Source organism: Myotis lucifugus, unplaced genomic scaffold, assembly GCF_000147115.1.
Source record: "Myotis lucifugus unplaced genomic scaffold, Myoluc2.0 scaffold_41, whole genome shotgun sequence".
Taxonomy (NCBI): Eukaryota; Metazoa; Chordata; class Mammalia; order Chiroptera; family Vespertilionidae; genus Myotis; species Myotis lucifugus.
Window position 1 is genome coordinate 8,118,790 of NW_005871089.1, and position 19,991 is coordinate 8,138,780.

At 46.3% G+C, this 19,991-nt stretch overlaps 1 protein-coding gene across 5 annotated transcripts in view; it reads right to left on the reverse strand.

Annotated features, from left to right (window-relative positions):
• PSTPIP1 (proline-serine-threonine phosphatase interacting protein 1) overlaps positions 1-19,451 on the reverse strand; it is a 44,619-nt gene extending 25,168 nt beyond the window's left edge. For 2 of the 5 annotated variants that reach the window (XM_023753162.1, XM_023753161.1), the window contains exon 1: positions 19,186-19,448. In XM_023753162.1, coding sequence (XP_023608930.1) covers positions 19,186-19,221 — 36 coding nt within the window. In that variant the 5' untranslated portion in view covers positions 19,222-19,448. Of the gene's footprint in view, positions 1-19,185 lie in introns of all 5 variants that reach the window. The other 3 variants (XR_002829024.1, XM_023753163.1, XM_006087924.3) reach the window with 3 other exon arrangements.
• Between the last annotated feature and the right edge of the window lie 540 nt (positions 19,452-19,991).

Consider the following 19,991-nt stretch of genomic DNA (forward strand, 5'->3'; position numbering starts at 1 on the left):
TATCCCCCCATTTCCCCCCCCCCCATACTCCCCCATGCCCTCACCACTCTGTTGTCTGTGTCCCTTGGTTAGGCTTCTATGCATGCATACACATCCTTTGGTTGATCTCTCCCCCTTACCCCCACCCTCCCCTACCTCCCCTCTAAGGTTTGATGGTCTGATCGATGTTTCTCTGTCTCTGAATCTGTTTTTGTTTATCAATTTATGTTGTTCATTATATTCCACAAATGAGTGAGATCGTGTGATATTTATCTTCCTCTCACTGGCTTATTTCACTCTCAGCATAATGCTCTCCAGTTCCATCCATGCTGCTGCAAATGGTAAGAACTCCTTCTTTTTAACCGCAGCGTAGTATTCCATTGTGTAGATGTACCACAGTTTTCTAATCCACTCATCTGCTGATGGGCACTTAGGCTGTTTCCAAATCTTAGTTATGGTGAATTGTGTCGCAATGAACATAGGGGTGCATATATCCTTTCTGATTGGTGTTTCTGGCTTCTTGGGATATATTCCTAGAAGTGGGATCACTGGGTCAAATGGAAGTTCCATTTTTAGTTTTTTAAGGAAACTCCATACTGTTCTCCACAGTGGCTGCACCAGTCTGCATTCCCACCAGCAGTGCACAAGGGTTCCTTTTTCTCCTCCTCCTTGTCATTTGTTGATTTGTTGATGATAGCCATTCTGACAGGTGTGAGATGGTACCTCATTGTCATTTTGATTTGCATCTATTGGATGATTAGTGACTTTGAGCATGTTTTCATATGTCTCTTGGCCTTCCTTCTGTCTTCTTTCAAAAAGTATCTATTTAGGTATGTTGCCCATTTTTTGATTGCATTGTTTATCTTCCTTTTGTTAAGTTTCATGAGATCCCTGTAAATGTTGGAGATTAAACCCTTATCGGTGATAACATTGGCAAATATGTTCTCCCATGCAGTGGGCTTTCTTGTTGTTTTGTTGATGGTTTCTTTTGCTGTGCAAAAGCTTTTTATTTTGATGTAGTCTCATTTGTTTATTTTCTCTTTAGTTTCCATTGCCCTAGGAACAGTATCAGTGAAGAAATTGCTTCAGCATATTTATGAGATTTTGCTGCCTGTGGATTCCTCTGTTTGTGGTTTCCCGTCTTATGTTTAAGTCCTTTATCCATTTTGAGTTTATTTTTGTGTATGGTGTGAGTTGGTGGTCTAGTTTCATCTTTTTGCATGTATCTGTCCAATTTTCCCAACACCATTTATTGAAGAGACTGTCTTGACTCCATTGTATGTTCATGCCTCCTTTGTCAAATATTAATTAAGCATAGTGGCCTGGGTCGATTTCTGGGTTCTCTATTCTATTCCATTGATCTATATGTCTGTTCCTGTGTCAGTACCAGGCGGTTTTGAGAACAGTGGCTTTGTAATACAGCTTGACATCTGGTATTGAGATCCCACCTACTTTGTTCTTCTTTCTCAGGATTGCTGCAGCTATTCGGGGTCTTTTTTTTAATTCCAGATGAATTTTTGGAGAGTTCATTCTAGGTCTGTGAAATATGCCATTGGTATTTTAATGGGAAGTGCATTGAATCTATAGATTGCTTTGGGTAGTATGGACATTTTGATGATGTTGATTCTACCAATCCACGAACACGGTATGTTCTTCCATCTATATCTTTTTTTTCAATGTCCTGTAGTTTTCCGCGTATAGGTCTGTTACTTCCTTAGTTAAGTGTTGATAGATATGTATTTATTGCCATTTTATTATTCATATTTTTATCTTTCTCCTCCTCCTTCTCTTTCTCCTCCTCCTTCTTTTTTTTAAAATATATTTTTAATTGATTTTTTACAGAGAGGAAGGTAGAGGGATAGAAAGTTAGAAGCATCAATGAGAGAGAAACATTGATCAGCTGCCTCCTGCACACTCCCCACTGGGTATGTGCCTGCAACCAAGGTACATGCCCTTGACCAGAATCGAACTCAGGACCCTTGAGTCCATCAGCCAAGGCTCTATCCACTGAGCCAAACCAGTCAGGGCTCCTCCTTCTTCTTGAAGACCCTTCAACATTTCATGTAATACTGGTTTAGTGGTGATGAACTCATTTAGTTTTCTGTTGTCTGTGAAGTTCTTTATTTGACTTTCAATTCTAAATGATAGGTTTGCTGGGTAGAGTAATCTTGGTTGTAGGTCCTTACTTTTATCACTTTAAATATTTCTTGTCAATCCCTTCTGGCCTGCAGTTTCTGTTGAGAAATCAGCTGACTGTTGTATGGGCGCTCCCTTGTAGGTAACTGCTTTTCTCTTGCTGCTTTTAAGATTCTCTCTTTGTCTTTGGCATTTTAATTATGATGTGTCTTAATGTGAGCTTCTTTGGGTTCATCTTCTTTGGGACTCTCTGTGCTTCCTGGACCTGTATGTCTTTCTTTCACTATATAGGAGAAGTTTTTTATCATTATTTCTTCAAGTAGGTTTTCAATTTCTTCCTCCCTCACTTCTCCTTCTGGCACCCCCATGATGCAAATGTTGGTATGCTTGAAGTTGTCCCAGAGGCTCCTTACACTATTTTTATGTTCTTGGATTCTTTTTCTTTTTGCTCTTCTGATTGGGCGTTTTTTGCTTCCTCATATTTCAAGTCACTGATTTGATTCTGGGCATCCTCTACTCTACTTTTGATATCCTGTGAATTATTCTTCATTTCAGTTAGTGTAGCCTTCATTGCTGACTGGTCCTTTTTCATGTATTTGATGTTCTCACTATTTCCTTGAAATTCCCACTAAGTTCCTTGACATTCTCACTTAGTCCCTTGATGCTCTCATTAATTTCCTTGAGCAACCTTATAATCATTGGTTTGAGCTCTGTATCTAGTAATTTGCTTGCCTCCATTTCATTTAGGTCTTTTTGGAGATTTCTTTTGTTCTTTCATTTGTGACATGTTTCTTTGTCTCTGCATTTTGGCTGCTTCCCTGTGTTTGTTTCTATGTATTAGGTAGAGCTGCCATGTCTCCTGGAATTGGTACTATGAGCTTGTGTAGTAGGTGTCCTATAGGGCCCAGTGGCTCAGCCTTCCCAGTCCCACCTGAGCTGGGCACTCTAGGTGTGCCCTTTGTAGGCTGTGTGCATTGTCCTGTTGTAGTTGAGCCTTGATTGCTCTTGGCATCATGGGGAGGAATTGACCCCCCAGGCCAACTGGCTGTGAGGACCAGCATGTATACAGTGGGAGAGCTACAGTGCAAGAGATATCCCTATGGAGCAGGACTGGCTTCAGTGGGGTGTTGGCGCTTACCAAGTCCATCCTTTGAGTGTGTCACTCGTAGATGTGGTAGAGTTGTAATCTGATGTGGTCTGAAGCTGTCCACTGGGTGCCCTGGCTCTGGGGCCTTCCAGGAAGTGCAAAGTCAGCCACTGCCTGTGCCATGCCTGGAGCCAACCTGCAGATGGCTGCTACTTGTGTTGGACTTGGAGGATCCCAGAGAGGCCAAGCTGTGCACCTTAGCAAGCTGTTGCTAGTGCTGGGCCTGGGGCCACTTATTGAGAGGTCTGAGGCACACTGAGTCCAGCTGATGCTTGTTTGAGAGATTTTAGAAAAGTCTGAAGCCTGAGCCAGAATAGGCCATTTGTATGGAAAAGCCACTATAAACAGCTTGGATGGGGCTGAAAATTGGATGGGGTGGGATCTCAGGGAATCATCAAGGTGGGTTGAACAGTGTGGACCAGATTGATGGAGACTCAGATATGGTGCCTGCCAGTCAGCTCTGTTGGGGGGAGGTGCCAACCCTTTTGTCTGGGAGAAAGCTGCCCCCCGAGTTCTTGCCCTCATGCCACACAAGTTTGTTTCTCCTTGTATGACCCTGGATCCTTTCAAACTGCTACCCTAGTGCTGGCGCTTAGAGTTTGAGTAAGTCTGTGCACTAGCCCTTTAAGAGGAATTGCCTGAGAGTCCAGCAGCCTCTGTGTCACTCAGCCACAATCCCTGCTGGTTTTTACAGCCTGAGATTATGGGGACTTCTCTTCCCAACAATGGACCCCTGGGCTGGGGATCTGGTGTGGGGCTGGGACCCCTTGCTCCTTATGGGGGGCCTCTGTGGCTAAGATATCCCTCCCAATTAAAAACACACCACGTGTGGGTGTCGGACCAGCCTGTTCCATGCCTCCACCCCTCCTGCCAGACTCGGTGTGGTTCCTTCTTTAATTCTATAGCTGTAGTGCTTCTATTCAGCCATATTTGAGGTGGTTATGAATGAAAGTTGTTCTGTATTTATTTATAATTTTGATGTGGTTTGGGGAGGCAGTGAGTACCAGCATTTACCTTGGTTTCTTGTCCATACATCCATTCTTGAGGAAGGGTCCAAAACCCTTGAGGGCACTCAGCCAGGTAATTGGAAATCAGGTCAAGATTCAGCACCTAGTGTCTTCTTTTCTTTCTTCAAAGACCCCAAGATAGCCTCAGAAACTGGGAAAAAGAGCTCCATTTCTCTGATCTCACACACCATATCCCCATCTCTCAGAGCTCAGAGAATCAAGGAAGCTTCCACACACTCTTGGAGGTGGAAGTCTACTGTCTTAAAGTCAAAGCTGGTGGTACTCCTGAGGAAGGTCAGATGTAGTAGGAAAGGGTAGAGGTAGCCCTAGTTATACTAACTGGCCCTGTGTCAAACCCAGTCCACACTCAACAAACTCAGAATAGTGGTATCTTTAGGCCTGTAGTAATTAGGACCCCAAGCTTATTCTTTCTTCCGCATTCCTAGAAATTCCTTAGGCCTAGGCTCCACTGCCCACAGGGTGACAAGCAGGGTGTCTGGACCTTAATTGGCCACTCAGGGCACCAGAAGAAAGAAGTTGTACCCCAAACCCTCTGCAGTCCTAATCTGGGGCCTGGGACAGCTTCAGTGTCCAGGCTGATGTTTCTGGGCTAAGCTGGGCCAGACTTCCATTTCTGTGGCTTTCATGGACAGCAATTTGCCCACTAACTAGCAAGGAGACTATGGCTTCTTGCCCCTCAGTCTCAGTCTCTTCCCTCCCTCTGGACCTACAGGGCAGAAGGAAAATTAATCTGGAGGCCTCCTGCCCTCTCCCCATGAGGAGGTCACTCTAAGCTGGACATCAGCATTCAGGTCTGAACTCCACAGATCACCATAAGGGAGGCATCTTGTCCAGTGCCCTCTCCCCAATCCTTGGGGAAACTGAGGTCCAAAGAAGTGAAGGGCCTACCTGAGATCACACAGACAGAAGTAGGACAAGGGACCTATTATTACTCCACGATGTGTCTGGGAGTGATGGCAAGGAGTTGAACAGTGAACTCTGACAGGATTCTAGCCCTGCAATAAGACACTCTCCTCTTTCTTGCCAGTCCATGCTCAACTTGACTCTCCATAGGAATCCCTGTCCTTATTCTCAGAGTAGAAAGAGAAGCAAAACCAAACCTACATTGGCTGTTCTGGAGGAAGCAGAAGGCAGTGAGGGGCCTTGCAGGCCAAGTCCCCAGGAGCTCATGTCCCCAAAGTGCCACAAGCTCAAGAATCTTGCTCATCGTCTGCTCGGAGCCAGAGGCACTAGCAGGTGGTACTAGCAGGTGATACTACCATCACAAATGACTAGCCTATTATAAGAAAGTGCCTGACTCCCCAGGAGCTGCAGCCTCCCTGAGACTGCACCCTCAGCTACCTCCTCAAGGGGGTGAGTTCTGATTCATTGTTCAGAGCTGGGAAGTATGCTGTTGAGGAAACAAATGTACCAATCATTCAATCAGTTAATCAGTTAATCAGTTGGTTCTCCAGGTCCACAGTGCAAGACCCAGCACCAGATCACTCCATCCATAGTCCACCCTGACTTTCTCTTCCTGTACCCTACCAACTTCACCCTCTAAATATCAAGAGCTCCTTACTGGTCCTCCTCACTTATGGGCTCAGGCTGACATTTACAGAATGCCAATGCAACCAGAAGGAAGGTCTCTCACTTCTTTCTTTCCACCCACTGCCTCTGTCACCTGAAACCTGCCCATGGCTTTGCCCTTTGTGAAATTTCTATTTGTGGAGTCCACCTGCCACACACTTTACCAAAAACATCACAGCCATTATCTAATTGAAAACACACACCCAAGGAGGTAAGGATGGTGACGAGGAGGCCCAAAGAGGGGAGGTGACTACCCAAGGTCACTCACCTGATAAAGGTCAGAATCTGGGATACGAACTTAGGTTGGCCTATTCCCAAAGCCGCATGTCTACACCAGTCATTCAATCCCATGAACTGTTTTTTAAAAATTTGAAACATCAGAAAAACTGATTTAAAATTATTTTTGAAAATGATCATTCAAATTCCTCTTCAAATCAAAGCTGTACTTCAGGTTATTCAGTTGAGGAATGCTGTCTTGGAGAAGGGCTGTGCTGGCTCTGCAGACAAACCACTGACAACCAGCAAGTAGCCATAAGCCCCATAATGTGGCATCTAGGGTAACCCACCTTGAGATAGGATGCCAGGTGGCCAACAGATGCAGTTACCTCCTTTGAGAGGCTTGCTCAAGCCAGATGTGAATACAGGACTGCCATCTATGCTCTGTGGGTGGCCACTCTGGGCCTCACATTCCCCATGGAGGGACCAGATCAGGGCTGCAGGCTATCTCTTGAGGCTTCCGGAGGAGGTACTCAGGAAAGCTCTGGGTAGGGGGAAGCATATTCCTGCCTTAGCCTTAAGACAGTGTAGGGAAGGCCTAAGTATTATCCTGTTCTGCTCAGGGACAGCCCACCTGCTTCCCACTCTAGGTGGATCTGGGTGTGAACCATTGTCTAGGCCTGTGAGGTGGCCATGACCCTGCCATGCTCCTATTGGGTAGAGAAACATTTTCTGTACCCCCCATCACTTCCTTCTTTTCCTGCCCATATCACTCTTGGTAGCTCCAGAGACCCGGGCTCTGAGGAAGTTACTTCCCTTCTTGGAATCTAGTTTCCTCATTGAGGAAGTGGTGTCAGAGGCCAATCTGTCTCCTGACCCTGACAGTCACCCCTCTAGAGCACAAACCCATCAGGACAGACTGGCTTCCAAGTCAGGGAGGGTGCCCAGGCTTTTTCTGACAGACTGGACAGAGTTCAGCAGACTAGATATGGATTCACATCCCATCTGGTGACCCTGGTTGTTCTCAACTTCTACTCTCTACTCCGACCCCCAATCCTGGAAAAATGGTCCTAATAATTCCTACCACCTAGGGTTAATCTGAGAAGCCAATGAAATCAGGTGAGAATAGTGATCAGAACTTTCTCTGAGGCAGATACTGGGCTAAGATGATTACCCCCATGTAATAGCTGAGGACTAGGAAACCCAGAGAGGTTACCTAACCTGCAGGGCACAGCTGAGATTTGAACCCAGCTCACCCAGACCAAGATCTTGGCTCTTAACCTCCCATTCCTTTACCTCTCTTCAAAGCCCCAAGCTCAGTGACTGTTCTGCAAATGGTAGGTCCCCATGCCCTGCCCCATCTCTGCCTGTTGCACCACCCCCACCAGACAGAGCCTTCCCCCAGTGTGGCCAGCACCATCTACCCACCACAGCCCACACACTCTCCCCTACCAGAGGATCCATTTAAAAGGCTGCATACTCTTTTTCAAGTGCTCCTTTACATGGAATTTCAGAACATAAAGTACATCAGAGAACAGCTAAACCTCTAACCTTGGAGGGAGAAGCCTGAAATTTGGTTCCCATCTGCCAGGACTAAGATAGGTAGCGTTGGTAAAGTCCCTTGCCCTCTCTGGGCCTTTCTGACTATGAAATGGCTATAAGGGGAAGAAGTGACCTTCAATTGACCTTCTAGTAGGGAGTTTCATATGTGTATGCTGGCTTTTGGAAGCCATGGCAACCAGTGGCAGTGTCTTACTTAGAGAAATCTGAAGTCAGGAGATGGGCTGGAGCTGCCTGGAGGCTGAGGGAAGAGTGAGGCTGGGTGGCTGGCCTGTCCAGGGATTGGCACTGATATTTTACTTTGGAACTAAGTGGGGGCCACAGAAGGTAACTCAGAAGAGCATCCTGTAACTCTACCCTTGAGAACTGCCTGGCAGGGAAAGAGGAGGCACCAAAAGAAACTGTGTGGAGTGAACTGTTGGATATGATTATGAGGGGTCTAAGGCAGACAGCAGCAGAAAACGGGCAGATACTGCCGAGGGTACTACTCCAGGGGGGCGGGTTGGCAAAGAACCTACTAAGGTATCCAGAAGAGGAAGAGCTGATCTGTGGACACCTACCACCTACTACACTTTCACCAGTTACAACAGCACCAGGAAAACAACTCTTTCACCCTTTTAGAATCCTGTTCATGGAGATGTCAGGAGCAGCTGGAAGTGGGTGCTGGAATTAGCCTCCAGCATGCAGCAAGTATTCCAGCAAGTGGGTATGTGTAGAACATAGCAAGTGAAGAAATGGACCCTATTCTCTTTTCCCATCATAGGCTTCAAACACACAGATGAAGCCTGGGAAGCTTTAAACTGAATGAGAGTGAAATTCTGATCTTAGTTTGTTGAACTGGAGTAAGTTATATCTGAAAAGAACTAGAAAATCTCTAACACATGCCTCAGGGAGACTCTTGAGACAATGTGGCTTCATGACTGATGGCTTCTGAGGTGCCCCATGGAGGAAACCAGACCATTTGCTTGCAGATTCAAAGGCTTATTACCCAGCACCTTTAAATAAACCAGACAGACTCATTCCCTCTACTTCTTATAATAGTTACAGAAATATGGAAACTGAGGCTCTGAGAGAGCAAGTCAATGAATAGCGACCAGGCTCTTTCCCCTGCCCCTCGCCTATTACCCCACAGTGGGTCTCGCCTTCACTGTTTTTTTTTCAGCAAACTGAGGAAGCCGAAGGACCAAACACTGCCCTGGATGGATGGATGGATGGATGGATGGATGGATGACCTAAGACTTCAGTAGAGTAGGCAAGCTGGTTCCTTACCCAGAGTATCCCAGGAGGAGGGTTGGATGAGGAGAGGATCCCAAGCCAAGGCCCTTGAGGAATCCTTGAGGAATAATGTCACCTGTAGATCTTTGTGGGGCCATTAGAAACAGAGGTTGTGTTCTTTTAAAAAAAATTTTTTAAAAAACGAAGAGCTTATAAATTCAAGAGCATGTCAGACATTAGAAAGGTTTTGTACAAGAATGGTAGGGTGAAAGCAGGAAACAATTTTCCTTTCTTCTACTTTCCAAAGCCATTATTAGATCTCTCTTCCCCACTGCTCAGCATGTGTTAGAGCTTTTCTAGGGAGAGATCTGTGGATGATGTCCTTAGAGCCCTAGGCAAGACTCAGGGGGATAGACAGGGAGGCCAACTCAGTTCAATACAAGGAAGGCTTTTCCAAGAGCTTAAGTGACCCCAGTTATGGAATACAGAGCAAGCTGCCTCAATAGGTGACAAGCACCTCTTCACTAGTGGTCTGTGAGCAGTTGGAGGTTCCACAGAGAAGACCTGTCCTTGTACTAGGTGTTTTCGGTCTAGATGTGTTCTGACCCAAGGATTGGAAGGAACCATGAATAAACAGATAATTGTGAGATGATTTGCAGCTTTTCTAAGATAGTTCAGGATAGGTGTCACAGGGAGAGAATTGAGAAGGCATAGACAGACATTTATTTTTTAAGAACCAAATGTGATGTGGTTAGATGAGCTATTCTGGTTTTAGCTGGGCTGACAGGAGCTTGAGATTAGAAATGTATTTCCATTGACCCCCTTCCCTTCCCCCAGTCTGACAGATGGCCTTGCAGGGCCTCCCAGGGCTCCTCACCAGAGTAACTGAGCAGCCCAGCTGGCTAGTTCCCTAACACATCTGGGTCCCCTTGCCTTGGGTCCTCGCTTGGTCCCAACATGCTGGGAAGCCTGCAGGCCTGTGTCTGACAGTACCTTGCAACCTTCTGGAGACCCTGTGAGACTCTGTGAACTTTCAGGGCCTCCCAGGAATCCCACATACCTAGATGAGGTTGGGGTGGGCAACACAAGCACCAAAAGAGGACCTACTGTGTGCATCTGGTGTCTCTTATCTCGGTAAGAGTGACTGAAGGGTGCTATTGTTTGAGGACACTGAGGATGAGAGAAGTTTTATAATTTTTCCAGGACCAAACAGCAATTTTATGGGTGTGCCAGACTTTAGACCAAAGTCTGTCTGGCTTAAAAGCTTTGTTCTTTTAAATAAGCCTCCTCCATTATCAGCTGCTGGCCGGGGCCTCCCTTCATCCTGTGCCACCACCTGGTGGTCAGCGCATGTCATAGAGAGCGATCAAACCCCTGGTCTCTCGGTCGAGCTCCCACAGGGACACTTGGCTTATTAGCCTTTTTTATGTATAGATGGGTACAGAGTTTCTTTTTGGGATGATGAAATGGTCCAGAAATAGATAGTGGTGATGCTTGTATAACATTGTGAATGTACTTTATGCTACTGAATTGCACACTTACAATGGTTAAAATGGTAAATTTTATGTTATGTATATCTATAATAATAAAAGCATAATATGCTAATTAGACTGGATAGCCAAATGACCTTCTGGACATCATTCCAGATGTCCTTCCAGATGAAGCTGCAGCAGCAGGGATGGAGGCAAAGATGGTTAGGGGCAATCAAGCAGCAGGCAGGTGAGCAGTTAGGGGAGATCAGACAGGCAGGCGAGCAGTTAGGAGCATCAGGCAGGCAGAGTTGTTAGGGGCATCAGGCAGGCAGGCAGAGGTGGTTAGGGGCTATCAGGCAGGAGGCAGAGGTGGTTGGGGTGATCAGACAGGCAGGCAGAGTGGTTAGGGGTGATCAGGAAGGCAGCCGAATGGTTAGGGGTGATTAGTCAGGCAGATGAGTGGTTAGGGGCAATCAGGCAGACAAGCAGAGTGGTTAGGGATGATCAGGCAGGCAGGCAGGTGAGTAGTTAGGAGCCAGCAGTTCCGGATTGTCAGAGGGATCCCGGATTGTGAGAGGGTGCAGACCAGGCTGAGGACCCCCACCTCCAGTGCGTGAATGTTGTGCACTGGGCCTCTAGTTTACTAAAATAAAAAAGTAATTGTATAAGATTATAAGGTTAAAAAAACAAAACTAACCTCTACCCTCTACTCATTCACAAGGGAGTAAAATGGAGTCATGTAAATGGTAAAAGCCAGATGTCTGTTCCTTAACAATGGCAGTGCATCCAGCATCACCACTGTTATCTACACCAATGATTCTCAACTCTGTCTCACTTTGGAAACACTGGAGAACTTTGAAAAATATTGATACTCAGTCCCCATCTCCAAATTCAGAGGTAATTGGCTTGGAGTGTGGCCTGGACATTGGGATTTTTTAAGAACTACAGTCCTACAAGATCTGGCTCCCTGTTACATTTCTGACCTGATCTCCAATTACTCTTCACCTCATCTCTCTACCCCAGTCACACAGGCCTCTTTGTTGTTCCTTGAAGCACTCTCCTGCCTCAGTTCATCACTTCCTCTTTTCATCTCCTGTATGGCTCAGCTTCTGTTTTTTCATTTCCATAGCTAGGAAGCCCTGAGTATCAACTGGCCACTCCATCCCCACCCTGACTGCTACTTGAGCTCCAGCTAGCACTTCCTGTTACCCAATAGTAGGTGGCCTGTCAACATCAGCAGAAGTGGCTGTCACTCATCTGCCTGTATGGTCATCAATTGCTCAGGGTTCTAAGTCTCAGCAAATCACAACACTCTCCCACTAACCCCAAAGGGCTCTCTGATCCAGGCCTGAGAAGATAGCAGCCAGGCCTGGCCCATTAGCCCCAAAATCCATCTGGGTGGCATCCCCAGGCACACATCCCCTTGGTTTTCTCTCTGTAAAATAGAAATAATACCAAACTCACAGGGCTATTGTTGGAATTAAATGCATCTTGTCACTTGAAGCCATGGGGAGGGTCTCTAATGGTGAAATTTAATATGCAATGGTGAACAGAGTTGGAAAGGAATTCTGAGAATAGGAGAATCCACATATGAGGCTCACCCTATAGTGCAGGGGTCCTCAAACTTTTTAAACAGGGGGCCAGTTCACTGTCCCTCAGACCGTTGGAGGGCCGGACTATAGTTTTAAAAAAAAAACTATGAACAAATTCCTATGCACACAGTGGTGGCAAAAACACCGGCGGGCCGGATAAATGTTTTCGGCGGGCCGCATGTGGCCCGCGGGCCATAGTTTGAGGACCCCTGCTATAGTGCATATCCAATTATAAGTCTGGGTCCCTTGGGACCTGTTCTATGAAGGGCAGCAGAAGGTAGTCCCTTTAGCACTGCCCTGAGCCTCCCCATCTTCTTAGGTGAACATCACTCTGACATCCTACAGATATGGAAACTGAAGTTCAGACAGGGGAAATGATTCTCCAAGGCCCCCAGCAAGTGAGGGTGAGGGCCAGGTGAGGCTTCAAAGAAGCTTGTTCCCTTCTGAGCCTCAAGAAGGGGAATTACTGAGCCTGTAAGGAAAGGACCTTCTGGAGCTATCACAGTGGGGAGCCCTGGTGTGAGCAGCCCACAAGGCACAGGGCACCACTGTCTCTTGCTGGAAGCCAAAAGCGGTTTTAGCTTCCACACCAAGTTCCTTTCATTGTGCAGTTCATAGTGTTAATTAGGCTCTGGGTGAGGAGGGAGGGTATCCTGCCCACAACTTGTAGCCTTCAGCCCCCTTTGCACGAGAGGAAACATCCACCACAGGAGAGGTTGCAAAAAGGCAGAAAACAGTATCTCTGTCACCATCTAAGTCTTGTCAGGACTTTTCACAATCCAGCTGGGATCTTCCCTTCCTACTCTGAACGATCCTCTAGGCCAGAAAGCTGTCTCCCAAACCCACTGTGCCCACTCCCCCTCCACACCTTTGCCCATGTCATCCTTCCACCTGGAGTGTCACTTGTTCTCCTGCCATTTCCCAAATCCTCACCCACTCTTTGAAAGCCCAAGCAAGGCCCTTCCTTTCCTTTTCAGGGGCTACCTCAGTTGTGGATAGGTATTAGGAGCAGCAAGAAAAAGCCCCCAGGTTTCTGGAAATTACAGTGCAAAGAGGGTCATAGAGAAGCAGATCTTGTTTTCCACCAAAGATAAAATCAAAGGTATGGGCTACAATCTTGACCCAGGACACTACAGCCAGTAAATCCTACAGGTGACTGTCTGCAGGCATTGCAAAAGCGGAGCAAGCACAACCACACACCTCTGCAATCTACTATTACCATCAGACAGTTGGCCACGTCCTGTGGAATGAGAACAGATAAGCCAAGTTCTCAGGTCCTCTGGCGGGGGGTGGGGGGATGGGAGGAGGATGAGGGGTGGGGAGGGGTTCATATACTACAAAGTGTGCACAGAGTATGTGAAAGAAGAATGCTATTGAACCACAATTTTTGCCTAAAATTAGCATCTCGGCCTTGCAAACAGGACTTTCTTAGTTTTGTTTTCAGATATTTTTCCTTTAATGACATATGTTATCTGTGATCACTTGCATTAAATTAGAGGAGAAATGAAAAAAAAAATCACCCTGCTTCCAAGACCATAGAAACCAATGCCATCCTTTTATCCTACAGGAGTTATAATTGAACCAAGAACAAACTAGCCAATTGCCTTGAATTCAGTTGCAGAGCATGATGGCATCTGACAGACCTTCATGAGAGCCCTTGCTTTGCCCTAGACATGTGATCATAGAATAGCCTTTGACCTGCCCATGGCTCTGTGTAGGAGATGGAAGGGCATTGACAACCCTTCGGTGCAGGGTGGGTTTGGATACATGTGGAGTGACTGCCACAGTACCTGGCTTTTATTAGGTACTCAGCAAACAGGCACTGTTATTACTCCTCTGGGTTGATTTAAGTAGCTGGGACTTGGATAAAAATATATTCATGGAACTTGAAATAAATGTCTCCCTTTTCATTTTTATTTCAATTTAAAATTTTAACTAAGTAATACATTTACATAGTCTAAAAATTAAACAGTATAAAAAAGTGAAAGCACTCACTGCCACCAACCCTGTTCCCCACCAATTTCTTTTCTTTCACTTCCCCAAAAGGTCATCACTTTAATTAGTTCTCTGTGCGTCATTCCAGAGATTCTCGTTGTTAAAACAAGCCTAAGCTAATATAAATGCTTATTTCCCCCAGTTTTCACAGCAGGTTGAATACCAGACACACACACAGTTTGGCTCTGTGCTTTTTAGACAAAACACCATGTCTTGAAGAACTCTCCTAAGTAGTACAGAGAGAACTTCTGTCCTCTTTCTTTCTAACAGCCATGACCAGGGAGACACTGACAAGGCAGTTGGAAAGGTGGAACAGCCAGGCCTCCCTCTCTCGCCTCTAAGTCCCTATTGCTCCGGGAGGACCTGCTCCTCAGCCACTGGCCTCCTCAGCCTTCAAGGCCATAGGGCCTGCCCTACTGCAAGTCCTCGTGCAGTGTCTGAGTAGACTTTCGTTCTCAGCAGAGCCCCTCTCAGCTTGGTCCTCCAGCTCCTATCCAGCCAGAGGGGTATGAGGGGTTCCAAAGGGTCTGCTAGTGCCAAATGCTAGAGAACCCCCACTTTCTTACTCAGGAATATCTCCTCTTCTGGGAATCTACCCAAGGAAGTAATCCTCAAATGCAAACTTTGATACACAAAGATCTACCCATTGCATCACTGTCTAGAATAATAAATAATTGGCAATAACCTAAATGTGCAACAATAGAGGATTGAATAAATAAATCATAGCATGTCCACCAAATCCACAAGCTGTAGAACTATACAGTCATTAGCAATGTTGTTTTGAAGACAAGGAAACCATATCCACAACCATATGTTCAAAATGGAATTTGTTGAAAGGGTGAGGGGGCAGGTCTTTAATTACGGATCTGGACTGTACATTTAAAATGGTTAAGATGGTAAATTTTATGTTAGGTGTATTTTTCTATGATTAAAAATAAATTTTAAAATGCAAGAAAATTAGCTTGTACCTATGTTAAGAATCTTAGAGAAACACGGCAAAATATTACCAGCTATCTCTGTGTGATGAACCTACTAAGGCTGTTTTATTCCTGTTTTATTTTTTCTATTTTTCCACTTTCCTTTTAGGATCTTATATTTTTTGCTTTTAAGGTATGTTCATAGCTTTAAGTGTCCAGAACAGAACAGGTACCCAATGAACATCAACCTCTCCTGATTTTCCATGAAGTCCTGGGGCCACTATTGGCAGGTCCTGAGGTAATGGACAGGCAGCTTTAGAACAGGTCAAAAATGGGGTCCTTCTCTGTAATCTCCTAAATGAGGAACCTCAGAATCTCAAAACTGGGAAGGGGAAGAAGCTACATCAGCTGAGTGGACACATTGGGGAGGGGTGGGCCCAGCCTCAGTCCCATGTGCTTCCCTTGTAATTCATGCCCCCACCCAGGGAGTAGTACTTTCCTCTGTCCTCTGTCTCTTGAGGTCCTCAGACCCTCCACGCTTGGCACAGAGCTTTCCAGATGAAGCTGGACACCCGCTTAAAAGCGGGGAGGTGTGACCACAAAGCAGAAGGAAAATTTCAGGCCTATTCTCAGTCCCCCGTGGTGGCTTCTGCCTAAAGGTGGGTCACAGTGGTGGTGAGAGGTCACTGTAGTAACCCTGGCCTAGCCTCCTCGGGTCCTTATTTTTCCTTTTAATAACCCCAAAAGTGGTAGGATGTAGATATCAATAAAACCTGGTCCAGGACTAGAGCTTTTCTCTTAAAACAATATCCAGTGACGTTTTTTGCAAAGACCATTAGATATATAGGTCTGGGAGAGAGTGAGACAGTGGGAGGTATAAACATATCTCAGAAGCCCTGCTCCACTTGGTACACAAGGCCTGGCCCAGTTATCAGGGAACCTGAGTTTCCAGCACTGGATGGTGACTTCCTTGAGGGCAAGATGGTCTCATTCATCTAATTGGATGTAGGGGTAAGGCTGAGCAGTATAGTTTAAACCACCTAGTCAAGAACCCTGCTTAACAAATATTTGTAAATATAACTAAAGTGAAATGGAGGAGAAAATAGGTTCAGGAAGGCAGGTGGGACCATGTAGATATTCACTGTTCATTCATTTATTCTACAAACATTGACTGAGTATATACCCCACTTGTTAGCCCTGTGCTGAGGATACAGACAGATGTTTCTTGCAATGCAGTTTGGTTGTCTGCTGGGAGCACAGCCACTGGAGAGGAGAGCTGTGTGTATGGGAGAGGTGAGGGGAAGCATCCTGTCTTCTCTAGGCTTCTATGCCCCTCTGACTTGGTGCTGAGGCAGGTTATTGGAGATCTAAGGTCTTCTCAGCTTGGGCATTTGTATTCTCAGCCTCAGCTTTGTTTCACTGACAGACCCTTCTCTGAGGCTCAGCCACAAACTTTGTGCAAAGCCATGATGCTCTTTATCCTGGTGTGTGTTTAATATAAATCAAATTATCCCTTCCCTCCCTACATGGCTAGCCCTACTCTCACCTCATTCCCACAGCAGCCTGCATCTGAATGCTCTGCCACAGATAAAAGAAGGCTATAAATACTGTGTGACAACACTGATAACTTTACAAATACAGGCCCACTGAGGGATAGAAATTTTCTACTCCTATGCTGAATGTTTCCACCACTTATGAGCCATTCTGTTTGCTTTTCATACTTTTTTTTTGTCTCTTCTCTTGAGATCAGGCTACCAGATATTTGTGAAACTATCTCTAAAAGTTCAGGTCCACCAATATTTATCAATCACCAATATATATCAGGTTCCATGGAGAACCCTACTAATTGCTACATATATCGGTTAAAAAAAATCACATGACTGATCTTGTAAAAATTATGGGTAAAATCAGAGTTTATAGGCCCTACCTAAAAGCTATGGGCCATCTAGTATAAGTAAAGTATATGGGCTTTAGTTTAAGCTCTTAGCTCCTTAAAAATGACTTTTGTTTCTCTCCTTACTATTAGCTAGTGCCAGAAACAGGGCTGGTGACACCTGTGTTCTAGAAAGTTGAGATTGCCAGATAATTAAAGTACTGTGGTGTTGGAAATGATTTTTCTAGGGCTTCCTACCACTATTAAAGACTAGTCATTTTTAGTATGCTGCCAAGCTGCAGGGTTTAATGGTATTGCCTTGGGCTGGGGTAGGGGGAAAATAGTAGAGGGGGCAGGCTGTGCTCTATCCCTAACATCCCATGGCAGTTAGATCAGTATGCCTTTTGTGTTTTACAGATTTATGTATAAATGGAACTCCAAAATACTTCTATAAACCTTGTCTTATCTCCCTACTTCTCTAAGAGGTAGGAAGGACAGAATTTTTTTGTCCATTTCACCAATGTGGCCCGAAAATTTAGTGATCTGCCATGTTGATAGAGAATAATGAAGCACCCTGGGTGAAAACCCAGGCACTGGAGCCAGCCTGTTGGGTTCAATCCAAGCTTTGTGATCTTGGGCAAGTTACTTAAGCTCTCTTAATTTTCCCCCAAGTAATGTGGAAAACAAAAACTACTTCATTTGTTTAAAAGAGTGAATTGACACATGTTTCTGTGAGTGTTAGATGTCCTCATGGTCTGAGGTTCAGGGAGTGGTGCTAGAATTCAAAGCCCTGGGAACAATGAGGATGACAGTGAACTTTTGAGGCATTTGTCAGTGTCAGTCAGTATGACAGGCTTCCACAAATCACTTCTCTCTCAGATCTGGCCTTCCCCAGGGAAGCTGTACCCAAAGTCAGGCCCAGGGAGCCAGCAGTAGAGGACAGGAGGCACCTGGAGGCCATGAAGCTCACAGTGGCTCAGAGGTGCGGCAAGTGCAGAGTGTGGCAGGATATGGCTCAGGAAGCTGCTTTCTTGCTGCTGATTCTGTTGCTGCTGCTACTGCCACACCCTGCTTCCTCATACACTATCTCTTACTGCCCAGATCTCCTTTCCCCAGCTCTGCCCTAGGGAAGGTGGGCCCAGGCACTCTGGTGTGGGATAGATGTCCTGGAGGGAAAACAATCAGGGTATCCTGGCCACAGAGCAACCTGGATTTTCAGGCCTTACCCTTTTCCCCAACCTTATACTCCAAGTCAGAGCAATGATGTGGTGACTCACCACTCCCTGCCTCCCTCACTGTAGCCACCTATCCATCCCCTTTTGTAATCCCCAGCTGCCAACCTGGTGGTGGGATTGGCTAAGCCAGGTCTGTCTCCATTGACTCCTCTGGGTTGGTCCCACTCCTTCTTTGTAGAGACGGGGAAACAGAGGTCCAGAGAGGCACAGAGTGCCCTACCCAGGCAGCCCTCTATCCACTGTGTGGTCAGAGTAGGCACAAAACAGGTCACTCACATGCTGGTCACAGGTCCCAGAAAAGGACCCAGAGAGGGGAGGCTGTTGACTGAGGCAAAGGGCCATGGAGTCCTCTATGGGGCTGAAAGGGGGGCTCTTGGGACAATCACATTCCTCAGCTCTAACCACAGAGGTCTCAGCTTTCCCCCTTGAGCACTGGGGACAGCCCGAAGTCCAGGAGCAGAGGAGAAAGCTGAAAAACAGCCAGAAAAATCAGAGGGCATTTGAGGCCCAAACGGCTTGCAGGCTATGTGGCCTGGGCCAAGCCACCAGCCGGGTGCCATTCTCTCATGGAAGAAAAGATTTGATTTACCTCTGCACTGAATTTAAGAAAGTGAGCAAGGAATTGACCAGCCCTCCTGCCTCTTCAAAGGGTCCCTAAGGACTGCAAGGAAGGGGGTTTGGGTGAGGGAAGAGAATTACTATTTGAATGCCAGCAATGTACTAGAGACTTTGTTACATTTGATTATCATGTTTAATCCTCCCAGTAGACTGGTATATTTATTAATATTAACCTCCACTACGTAGGTAGGGACAATGAGGCTTAGAGAAGTAAAATAACTTATCTAGCCCTTAAATAGCAAAGTCAATATCCCAATTTGTTTGGTCCCCAAACCTGTGACCCATTCCCTTCTTTTCTTCATTTGGCCTCCTCAAATTCCCACCCACATATTGGACTCTCTTCTCAAAAAATTCTGCTTTGGGGAGAGGGTCACTTGGAGGAGAAACCAGTCCTGGGGTACAGGGGATATCTTGAAGCTTGCAAAGAAATCATACCCCAGGCTGAGGACCCCCTTTATCTTCCAACTTAGAAGGGACGGTGGCCCAAGTTACCTTCACAAATACAAAATACAACCACTATTTTTATGAGAAAATCTCTCGCTTCCCTTGACCACATCCCAATCAACTACGCTGGGGAAATTTCAGCCAATCTTCCCATTCTACTTGTTTAACTCCCTGACAGTCTTCACTCACCCAAAAGGCATCTCTGAATTGAAGCTGGGGCATCATCCTCAGGCTTCCACGACAAAGATTTCTCTCCTCCCACAGACAGGGCTGCACGAGATCCAGGAACCAGGCACACTGTCCCAGTCCTGACAGTGTTGACCCAGTCTTCCCCGACTTGGCTGATGCTGTCTGCAACACCTCAGAAGACACCCGCAAGCTAGAGATGAGCTGCCAGAGGGAGTAAAAGAGCTCAGTCTATTTTGTTTGGGGCTAGAATCAGCAGCAAAATGAGGAAGGAGCAGTGCCCAGTGATGTGAGGGCGGGTTCTGGTTTCCGGCCCAACCCCTTTCCAGCCCCATGGTGATGGAGGACACAGTCCAGGCTGCAGGACTTAGCAGGGATGCCAGCCCAGGTGGGAGGCAGTGGCCAGGGGGAGAGGCAGGTAGGTACATAGGCTAGGTGGGCAGGCAGCCTGTGCAGAAAGGTTTGTGCAATCTCCCCTTAGGTGCAGGCATCAGGCCCCTCACCCACAGGAAGTAGAGCTGCTGTGCTCCTGTGGGCAGCTCCGCCTACCACTTGCCTGTTCTCCTCCACTTGCCGCCTTCTGATGTCCTAGTTGAGCCATTCTCAGAGGCCATAAACTTAGGGAGCCTGAAGTCACAGAAGGTGAGGGAAAGGAGGGTCAGGAATCAGGGGTGCTGTTGCCCACCATCCCAGCCTCACTCCAGACCAGGTACATAAATGCTAGACTCTCCATCCCTTACCAGCAAACCATTTGGGGGAGGAGGGCTTCCCTAGGACTAGCACATCACTATCATTCACCAAATCCTGGC